This window comes from Chionomys nivalis, chromosome 24 (assembly GCF_950005125.1).
Source record: "Chionomys nivalis chromosome 24, mChiNiv1.1, whole genome shotgun sequence".
Lineage (NCBI taxonomy): Eukaryota > Metazoa > Chordata > Mammalia > Rodentia > Cricetidae > Chionomys > Chionomys nivalis.
The window spans coordinates 1,262,210-1,273,661 of record NC_080109.1 but is presented as its reverse complement, the minus strand read 5'-3'; the positions used below and the strand labels follow the sequence as shown (position 1 = coordinate 1,273,661).

General features: G+C 46.5%; 1 protein-coding gene across 4 annotated transcripts in view; it reads left to right on the top strand.

Annotated features, from left to right (window-relative positions):
* Window positions 1–8,675: 8,675 nt before the first annotated feature.
* The window catches only part of Sh3d19 (SH3 domain containing 19), a 146,905-nt gene continuing 144,128 nt past the window's right edge, over window positions 8,676–11,452 (top strand). For all 4 annotated transcript variants that reach the window (XM_057757071.1, XM_057757068.1, XM_057757070.1 and 1 more), the window contains exon 1: window positions 8,676–8,996. In XM_057757071.1, the coding sequence (XP_057613054.1) occupies window positions 8,885–8,996 (112 nt within the window). In that variant the 5' untranslated portion in view covers window positions 8,676–8,884. The remainder of the gene's footprint in view (window positions 8,997–11,452) is intronic.

Sequence of the window (11,452 nt, the reverse complement as noted above, 5' to 3'; positions counted from 1 at the left end):
CTAAGCATCTGCAGTGGTCCCTAATCACGTGAGACAAATCTCAAATGCTATGCCAGCCTCCAGTGTGCTCATTCGTGGATGGTGCTGGTGCCTGGCTCCAGCCCACAGGCAGACTGTCTGCTGAACCTGCCCAGGAAGCTGCACCAGGGAGCCACGTTTGACTCTCTCTTCCAAACTTAATGTTTTTTAATCAGATATTATGAGTACGTACATGGACTTGCCTGTGAGAGTGATGAGAGCAAGCTTCATTTTTTTTTGTCCTTTCTATAGGCTGCCAGCAGAAGGTGAATCTTCCCACCTCAAGAGATCTGAGTACAAGTGGGTCTTCCCACTTCAAATGATTTAATGAAGAAAAAGAATTCCTCACAGGTATATCCAGCCTTTTGGGTTTTAGTTCATTGCAGATGTAATTGACAACCAAGACAGCCATCACAGGGAGGTAGTTGACCACTCCTTTGGTTTTCTTTCATATAATTGAGATGCTATTGTTTGTAATTCCTACCTGATTTTTTTTTTTTTTTGGTCTCAGTTTCCTTTTCTTTTGTGGTAGGGTGGTTATCTCTTATTTTAAAAGCTTTATTGAAATATACAATTTATATGCCAAGAAATTTGTCTTTCGGTATATTTAACATACCATAAAATTAATCTATTTTAAAAATAAAATATCTTGGTGGGCCAGAAACAGATAGCTTACTAGAATTGGGGTCATTATGACTTTCAGGGTTTCTCCCTAGTGACCCACATCACCAGGGCTATGCCTCAAGGGCTCCAACACCTCCCCTGACAGTGCCATCGTGAGCTGGTAACCAGGTGTTTAGACGCATGAGCCTATAGGGACATTTAACATTCACACCTCATGTTAACACTCCCCACGCCGAGTAAAGCTCAGTGTCAACCTGACTGGACTTAGCAGCACATCGGTCATGTCTGCACAGGCATTTTCAGAGAAGTATAACTGCGGAAGGAAAACCCACTTAGGATGTGGATTGCACACTCTGGCAGGAAGGGGAGAGCCAGCCGAGTGAGTGTGAGAATCTCTGTTCTCTCCTGAACAGTCTGTGGAGGTGTGAGAGTCCCAGCTCCCTGCTTCCTCTACCATGAGCTTCCACCTTGGAATGGACCCTAAAATCATGAGCCAGAATAAGCCCTTTTTCACTCACATTGCTTTTTGTCCCTCATCACAGTAACCAACGCATCTCCACTCCTGCCCGCCCCTGGTAACCACCAAGCTGTATTTTGTCTCTGTAGACTACCTATTCTGGGCATGTAATGTAAATAGAATCACACGTAAAAATCTTTGTCTCTGGCCTCCTTAACTTAGTCTAATGTCTCCCAGGCTCATATATGAGGTAACATGTATCCATTCTCCAATTTTTTTATGGCCGAATAATTCACATTTTCTTTATCTACTCACCAACTGATGAGTGTTTAGTTTTACCTACTTTTAAGGTACTAAGAAAAAGCCACTAAGGGCATTTATGTACAAGATTGTGATGGGCTATAATTACGATCAACGGTATCTCTCAGATAGTCACTGAGAACAATAATTGCTATGTTGAGTGTTAGCTCTAAGTTTATTTTTGAGGAACTGTTAAACTCTTCTCCAAACTGGATATGTCATTTTACATGTCCCAGGCATGTGTGGGATAGCCGTATCATCCATTTACATTAGGATTTTTAGAAATAAATTAGCAGTAGTAGAAGTATGTCATATAATTTTTTATTTACATGTAAATAAACACATTAAAGTAAGCCTCTGTTTGTGCTTTCTCACTTGCTCGTCTGTCTTTCTCTCCCTTCTCTGTCTCTCTCTCTGTGTCTCTCTCCCTCCCTTTCCTCCTCTTCTTTCTTGTTCTTCTTTCCTCTTTTAATCGTGCCTTGCTATATATCCCTAGCTGGCCTTGAACTTGCCATCCTCTTGCCTCTGCCCTGAGTGCTGGGACTACAAACCAAACAAAATCCTAACTTCATAATGTTATGAAGTTTCCTGACCCTGGGCTCGTGCCTTCCACACGTTCCCAGTCTCCTGCTCTTCAGTAGGGAAAGTGTGCTTGACTCTGTCACCACACATTCGGTGCATGTGGAGCTCCAACAGACCAGGCTAAGGTGAGATTCGTTCTCATATTCACAGCTTTGAAACTCTCATAAGGATTTTGGATCTCATAGAAAGAACCCCTCAAAGTCGGTCTGGGCACATACCACATGGGGATTTGGGTGATTTCCCAACCCTCTTGGTATAAAGGAAAACAATCCTATTACCAGAGGTTCTGTTTATGCTAGAAGTCATGTGCTGGAAAGCCCACAACAGCACTTCCAGGCACAGGCCCTAGAAGAGGAAAAAGGACTTCATTTTTAAAAATTTGTTTTTATTTTATATGTGTGGGTGTTTTGCCTACATGTATGTTTGTGTAACATGTGAATACCTGGTGCCCAAAGAAGAGGTTATCAGAACCCCTGGAGCTGGAATTGTAGAAAGTTGTGAGCCTCCCTGTGGGTGCTAAGAATTGAACCCAGGTCCTCTGCAAGAACAACAAATGTTTTTAACCACCAAGCAATCTCTCCAAACCTGAGGTCACGGATATTTCATACTGCATTTTATTTTTTTCTATCTCTTTTTTTCTTTTTTGAGACAAGATCTCCCTATATAACCCTAACTTGCATGGAACTTGCTATGTAGACTAGTTTAGTCTCTAAGTCATAAAGATCTCACCGCCTCAGCCTCCAAGTGTTGGAATTAAAGATATATTTTACCAGATCCAGCAATACTGTGTTTTCTTGGATGTGTTTTAAAATTCTAGTTTTTGCATGTAGTTTTTTTTAAAAAAAAAAAATAACTTAGCTTTATTTTTGAGATTTTAATTACATCATTCACCCTTTTATTTTTCTCCCCCCAAACTTTCCCAAGTTTACCCCCTTGCTATCTTTCAGATTCATGGTTTCTTTCATTATTGTTACACACACACACATATTCCTAAATACATAATACACCCTGCTTAGTCTGTATACTGTTACTTGTATGTGTTTTGGGGCTTACCATGTGATTTTGGTTAACCAGCTGGTGTGCTCATCTTCCAATCTCACTGTTCCTCAGTTGCCTGTGGTTCCTTGTCTTGACTTGAGGTCTTGTGAGCATCCCCTGTCCACAACATGTCCCTTGTGCCATCCTTGTTCGTGTCTAAGCACTCACACTGAGGTTTTATGGGTGTAACTTCCAGTATTCCTAGGAGGCACAGTCTCACAGCAAACTCCTCGGGCTATCACAATCTTTCCATCCCCATTTCCACAATGATCCCCGAGTCTTAGATGCAAGAGTTGTGTTATGCATATATCAGTTGGGATGGGATTCTACAGTTCTGCATTTTAGTCAGTTGAGATTTTCTGTGATGGTCTCCATCTATTGCAAAGAGAAGTTTTCCTGATGAGAGGTGAGAACTGTTGGGAGCAGTGAACTCCCAGATCCTGAATTTCTTGTAAACAACTTGTTTTCCCCTGATTTGAGTGCCTACAGCTGCTCTGAGCACGAGACCCTCCGGAGTTCCTGATGGCAGGGAAATGGTTTCTGGTGTGTTTGCCTGGGGTGTGGCTATCCCTATATAAGCTGCCCCTGAACACAATAAAGGGGGCATTCTTGTTTCATGGATGACCCGTGTCTCTGTTCTCTGTCTCTGGGAGTCTTTGTGTGTTTCAATCTCTAGCCCCTTGCCCGGTTCACGAACTGTATGGTAGCGCATAGAGTGCAGACGGGGCACCGTACACCACAGAGAACTACCCTTATCTGTGTGTATAATGATAAATATTTAGGATGTAGTTAGGGATTATGCTGGTTTAGTAAAGTTAGTAACATTTAGTCTTGTAGGTTCTTATGGTGGTTTTAATAGAAAATGCCCCCCAAAGGGAGTGGCACTATTAGGAGGTGTGGCTTTGTTGGAGTTGGTATGGCCTTGTTGGAGGAAGTGTATCTCTGTGGGCATAGGCTTTGGTGGGCGTGGGGTTGGAGGTTTCCTATGCTCAAGCTGCTTCCAGTGTCACAGTCTACTTCCTGTTGCCTGAAAGATGTAAAACTCCCAGCTACCTCTCCAGTACCATGTCTGCCTGCAAGTCACCATGTTCCATCATGATGATAATGGACCAAGCCTCTGAAACTATAAGTTGCCACCTCAATGAAATGTTTTCCTTTATAAGAGTCACCGTGGTCAACAGAAACCCTAGCAAAGACAGGTTGGTACCAGCATAGTGAGCTATTGCTGTGACAGACCTGACCATGTATTTGGAAGGACTGTGGAAGGACTTTGGGCAAGAAAAGCCATTGAGGCTTGAGACCTCAGTGGGATGTTCTGTTGGAGCTTGGAAGATAAGAATGCTGAGAGGCATGCAGAAGACAGGGGCCTGGCTTGTGAAATTTCAGAGGGAAGCTTAAAGACTCTATTTTGTGGTTCTGGTTATCTGGGCCTGAAGAATCAGCAGTAATTAACAAGATCCCGGAACTACTGAAGTGAAACCTTTATGTCACTGGTACAATTGATGCTGGTCGGCTGGAGCTAAGAAATGAAGGTGATTAAGAAGAGACCAGCATCACTGAGGTGAAATCTGGGAAGTGTTTCCTGAGGGCACAGAGAAGCTGTGTTCCAGAGGCAGCCATGTTATACCTCATGTTGGCAGCAGGACTTGGTAATATAAAAGCGTCACCCAAGTAGTTTGGCTTTGAAGACATGAAGGGGACATGGAAAGCAGCTAAGGCTTGGCACTGGGAGAAGTCAGGAGAGGCCATTGGTAAAGGTGTAGCCCCAGTGGCAGTTGAAGGCCCAGGACTGAAAGGATCAGGCAAAGAAGTTGAGGCTTGTCACCATGAAGAGAGCCTATGCAAGGCTATTGGGCAAGGTGCAGCCCAGTTGCAGCAAGGGACTCCAGAATTTTGGAGTTGCCAGTACAGTGGGAAGACTACCAAGACAGCATCAGCAGTGGCGTAGAGCTGGCTGGAGCTGAGAAGACAAGCTGTGTGTGCTGCAGAGGGCAGAGCTGGAGGAGTGACCCAAGACCTTCGCAGGGAGATCTTGAGTGAATCCCAGATCGCTGGACACTGAGTTATTTACGCTGTTGGAGTTTGTTTCTGCTTGGTTCAGATCGTGACAGTGCCCTGGTTCTTCCATCTTAAAGGAAGCATTTAACTTAATTTTGATTTTTAAAGGAGCCCACTTGAACTTTTAAAGGAGACTGGATATTTTAAAGAGACTCAAATTTCAAAGTGTTTGAATTTGTAAACACTGTGGGACTTTTAAGATTATTTACGATCTTCATATGAGATCTTGGGGGATGAATAAGAAAGGAAGGGTTGTGACTTCATAGTAATGCGCTTATGTGTCAAGGTGAGAAAGGGTCAGCAGTACTGGCTGGTTTTGTGTCTCAACCTAAACTAAGATTGAGTCATCCGAGGAAGGAGCCTCAGTAGAGAAAACGCTTCAGTGAGACCCAGCTGTAAGGTGTTTTCCCATTTCATGATCAGTGGGGGAGGGCCCAGCCCAGCGTGGGTGGTGCCATCCCTGGTCTGCTGGTCCTGTGTTTTATGAAAGGGTGGACTGCGCAAGCTAGGGGAAGCAAGCCAGTAAGCAGCTCTCCTCCTGCCTCCAGGTTCCATTCCTGCTTGAGTTCCTGTTCTGACTTCTTCCAATGACGGACTATGATCTGAACGTCTCCTCCCCAACTTGCTTTTTGGTCATGGTGTTTTGTTGCTGCCCTAGAAACCCTAAGACAGTTCTCCAAAATCCATGAGCCCACAGGGCAGAGCAGGATCTGACCTGAAAACCTCCTCCCTGAGGACCTGAGGACTAATTCTCATGGTACCAGAAGGCACTATGCAAACTTCCAAAGAAGGAAAGTGACCAGGAGTCCTACCCAGCTGTGACACCTATGACCTATGAAAATGACCATCAAGGCACAATAACCATAAGGCTCCAATAATAGCACACATGCCTTCATGGCAATCAACAGTTCTGAGGACTTAAAACCCTCTCAACAAGAGGGAAATCATGCCTGGTACTGTGAATCTTACACAAAGTTTTATAATACATGTTGAGTCAGACGATATGAGGTAGGGGTCAAATTTATTCTTTTATGCAGGGATATCCCATCATAAAAACAATTTCTCCTCCACTGAATGAACCCACCATTCGTGTCTCTGACTATATCTTTATTGCGGAACTTCCTAACTTTTGCTTTAATTTGCGGTGAACTGGGTAGGTCTTTGTTGCATTAACTTTTCCTGGGGAGACAAGAACAGACATCTACTCTGCTTAAATAAGACATCAGAGACGGACCAATGGAACAATTCTACCCAAGTGTAGCTTAAAGAGCCAATCAGTTTATCGTTCTTACTTGCAGGAGCATGGGCATAGAGTGACTTACAAGTGTTCCCAAGCAACGGCATCACCAGGGAACCTTCCTCCAGGATGTATGACAACTTCTCCCCAGCTGCACTGATGGAGCCCTTCTGCCCATGTGCTCAATGTCTACTTCCTATATGTGAGAGAACCTCCTACCTGAGATCATGTGCAGCCGTGGCGGAGCTACATACGAGGTGGAATTACATGGGGGAGGGGAGAGTGTAGGCATGAGTGCCCAGAAGCTCAGGTGAGAGTCTAGTGACCCACCCCACCCCTCTTTCTGAGGAAATGCCAAGAGGCCCCATCTGAGGGTTGCTTGTGTGCTGCTCTGATCAAAATACTAACAAATGGCTGCAAATTCAAGGACAGCCTTCTACAAACAATTTTCTATCTTATTGGAGGACAAAGAATATATTTTGTTCATTTAAAATGGCAAACATATATATGAAAAGCTCTACAACAGTTCCTGACAGTAACCATGCAAGTCTTTCCTTCTTTGGTGTCTCCAAGGGATCATTTGGTGTGGTCCTTGGCACATAGTAGTTAAAAATATTGTTTGCTATATGTGAGCATAAGTATGCACCCCTAAGAGGGTATGGATCTCCCAGCTCCAATTGCATGGGAGACACAGGGAAAATTTTAGGGATCCCCAAACTAAAGGTCTGGAAATACTAGACTGACCCCAAGAGCCAAGCTGCTGTCAGGGAGGGGCCTCCAAATTATTCCTCCTTCCTGAAGGCCAATGACTTCTACTCAAAGTGAGCCCTAACACTTAGGACAACTCAGAGTTCCGAATACTATCACCCCATTTCAATTTTCAGCTATCCAAGAGTCCACTTGTTTAACGGCTTGCCCAGCCACAGTGCTTTTAACATGTGAATATGTCCTCAATTTCTTAATACTGAATTTTGTTCTTATCTGCCTAAAACCAGAAATACTGTTCTCAGGCGGCAACAGTCACCACTGCAGAGGCAAAGCGCATTTCTGTCTCCGCTGACCCCTCTCTCCTTTTCTTTTTCTAGCATGCTGCACGTTGGGAACTCTCACAAGTTCTCAGAAAGAGAGCAGGAGACTGCCGGTAAAGGCCTGTTCATCCCACGCAGCCCTCTCCTACGGTGGGCAGCTTTCTGTGACATTCCAGAATCTGCCCTCATTGTGAAATTACGCATGTGCACTGACAGAGCCTTAGATGTGTGTTTTAGGTGCACACAACGACTTTTGTTACTCTGCTCTTTCCAGCTTTGGAGCAGTGTTCACGGGGTAGGCCCCACAGTTAAGTGCTTCAAATTACAGCCTCTGACTTCAGAGCCAGCTCCCCCACTACTTGGCTAAATCACCTCTCTACAAATGATTGGGTATGGGACTCCATAAACACATTTTCTTCCTGGACTTCTAGGGATGGTGGCCTTCTCCTAACCCTCAATTAGCTGGAATACAGGGTCACTATGTTGACTTATTTATGTATTTATTTTTTACTCTGCCAGAGACACGCCTCACCCATGCATGCTCACCTCCAGGCCAACCTCAAGTCCTATCTAGTATTTCAAAGAAGTTAGACCTTATTGTTTAGACCAGTATTGTGCTCTCAGTAAGACAGAAGTCAAAGTATAGATGCTGTCCTGGATTCCCACACCCTCAGTTTCCCTCCTTCCCACTATCCCCCATGCAGTACACTCGTTACAGCTGATAAACTTACTCAGACACAAGGCACATCCTTGTCACCCACAAAGACCATAGTGTGCACGGAGGCTCAACCTTGCTGTGGTACACTCTGTGCCTCCAGACTGATCTATAATGACATGTATCATAGAGTAACGGCAGAATGATCAGGAGTTCGAGGACAACTTAAGCCACGTGTTCCGGGGCGAGGGAGTCGGGGGGGGGGAGGGGGGAAGGGGGAGACAGACAGACAGACAGACAGACAGACACAGACAGAACTCCAGTGTCTATACTCTAGGTGGTGCGCCTCAAGTGAAGTTCAGCCTCTCCCAGCTGGCGCATCTCTCCTGGCTGACCTAGGAACCGGTTCCACCCCCTTTTGTTTAAGTGTCAAGCGAATGGGTTTCCTGTTGACTCCAGGATATTGTGAAAGGGCAGGAAGAGGCCAGGCCTCCTCGTCTCTCTCTTTCCTCGCCAACCCCTTTATTTATTTTGTGCACGTCTGTTTGGGTTCTGGGGGTGTTTCCAGCTTGTGCTGCTGGAGGGCGGCCTCAGCAGCCGGTAACCCCTCCCCAAGGAGGCGAGGCCGGCCAGGAGCCCGCCCGATCCCAGGCTGGACCTTCGCGGGGCGGAGAAGGGGACAGGACGGGAAGCGAGCGGCCAGAGCCAGCGGAGGAGCTGCAGGCCGCCTGTGCGTGCTCAGGAGGCGGGGAGCTCGGCCGGGTCCGCGCCCCAGCTCCGCGCGCGCTGCAGGTGGAACCCTTCTTCCCCGCCAAGCGCGCTGGCGAGGGGCACCGGCTGCCCGCAGCTCGCCCGCCGTCCCCGGGCTGCGCGGTGGCGCCTCGCCCATGGCTGAGGGCCGGCGGCGGGAGGACGAGGAGGAAGAACTGCGGGAGCGCCGCGAGCTTGGGGGCCCGCGCCGTGCCCGGGGCCGCGCGCTCCCGGGCCATTCGGCTGCAGGTGAGACGCGTGGGGCGCGGGGACCAAGGCCACACGGGGGTGGGGAGCGCCTAGGACCCGGCTCTCCGTGGCCACTCACTCACGCCCTGCCCCGCGCGGCGGCAGTTCTCGCTGCAGCCTGGAGGGACTGACACCTTTAACTCGTGGAGGCGAAAGGGCGGGACGGTGGCCATTCCATCCTTAGTCTCTTTTGGGGGGCTGAGCCCGAGGTAATTCATTTTGGTCTCTTGACCTGCTAGTGGCCTTGGAGCTGAAACTCCAAAATTTCCGTGCAAACCAAATCCAAGGCTGCCGGTTTGGAACTTGTGGCTGGGTGATTACTTATCTTTGGGTGAGTCAGAGGCCATGGAGAGCTCCCAACGTCTGGTTCGCCGGGTGGACAACGACCTCTCCCTACGGTTTCGCCTGCGCCAGACCACGTGCCCATACTGAGTCAAGTCTTGTTTCGGCGCAGGTGAACTTTGGACCTCTGGGCCTTTCCTTCCCTCCCTCCCCCACGGCACCAATTTTCTGTTTGAGAGTAATTTGTTGAAACTGTCCTCCCCGTAGTAAAAGGGAGTGCCCATGTAGGATCGGAGAATGGAGTTCATTTGGACTGGGGATCATTTGGGGGCCTGTAGTAACCTTTATGATCTTGTTTCGGGGCACACAAATGCTGCACGAATCAAGTAACTTGGTGCGTTAAGTGTAAGATTAAATGTAGATCCTTCGCTTTTCCTGGGGGTGTTTTTTAAAAATCTAACATAATGGGGAGGAAATTATTGGGGCTTTGGTTCCGGCGGGCTAACCACAGTTCTCTGCAACGGGGGGGGGGGGGGGGAGGGTGGGGGGGAATTAACCTGGAGGATGATACGGAGAGGTGAAGGATTTGGGGAGATTCAGGTGAAATCCGTTCACCAGGCCGGAGGCTCCTTAGAAAGTGAACATGGAGGAGCTTTTCTCTGTGACCACCGGGAGAAAGTTGGGTCTGTAAAAATGGAGGGCCGAAAATGGGATACAAAGCAAAAAGGAGAGTTGATCAGAACAGGATACTCCTGGGACCTTAAAAATAACTTCCTGTGCCCCTTGCTGGACTTTCCCCCCGCCCAGAGTAAAGACACTTGACTGTCACCTCGAACACCAACTGATAACTGGTCGTTTCGTTCAGTGTATCCCTCCGTGAAATAACACATGACTGTCGAGTAAACGATCCAAGAATACAACGCGAAAAGTTGAGCCTTCATTGCTGACGGGTTTAAGTGTGGGCTGTTCTGGATTCCTGGCACCTTTCCGCCAAACGCTTCTCTCTTAGGAAGCACTACACTGTGGAGAGCCGTGATGGAATTTAAACTAGATATGACCCAGATATATGTTCAGTATTTCCTCAGTGTCGTGGCTCCCCCCCACCAAGACCAGTACAAATGGCATTTTTGTAGCTTTTTACTAGTTCCATAATGTGTGAAGGCTGCCGGGGCCTAGTTAGGTTCTGTTGTAATAGTTTGCCAGGACATGGTGGTATGCGGTTTCTGCATCTAGAAATAGGTGTTTTCAGTTTTTGTATCTTTAATATGACTTTTCTTCACAAAAGGGTAGGGGTCAGCGATTAAGTGGGGTAAGAGGGTCATACTCACAGTTTTATGTTTTATTGTCTTGGGGATAAATTATTTAATAGTTGGCATGTTTTATAGGTGGTGCTTCTCCCGCCAAATTTATTACCATGTTTTCAAACACTTTTTGCATTCCTTACCAAGCTTGGGCATTAACTTGACTGGTGCCCCCTTCCAAGTGAGCGTGTGAACTCATTCTGAGGCCTAGCGTCCCCGTTTCTTACTGACAGTAGTTCATTCTGCTGGTTCTCAGTGTTTCTTCCTCCTTCCGTCACGTTCAGACTTTCCCCTCTCAAGATTCCTCCTTCTCTTTAATCTCCTTTAACCTGCTGCGTGCCATAGCCCTGGGACCTGTAGACTTGAAACACCCAGTGAGTTCTCTCCTGCTGCTAACTTATGTGTGGTTGTATAAATGTATCTAGTTTTGCAGTATACTTACAGTGAATTATGAAGCAAAGACTCTTCTAACTTATGCAAGAGTAAGAAAAAAAATATCAATTCCTTAGAATTACACTTCTATCCCTCCCAGACATTGCCCCTTCTCTCTTTATAGTTAACCATTAAAACCTTTATCCGTGTGTGTGTGTGTTTCTAGGGACTAAATCCAGGCCATTGTGTGTTATTACACAAGTCCTCTACCACTTGCTATTAAAAAAAATGAAACTTTTTCCTATTTTGTCTTTAAAATTTTACCACACACATCCTATACATTATTAAGTGTATAACTTGGCTTAGACAGAATCATCCTGAATGTAGTTTTTCCATGGTCATGCTATGTAGCCCATTCTGTCCTCAAATTAACGATCCATCGGCCTTGGTCATGCTTTTTAAAAATGCCATACTTTTTGTTTTTGTTTCTTGGATGGCAGG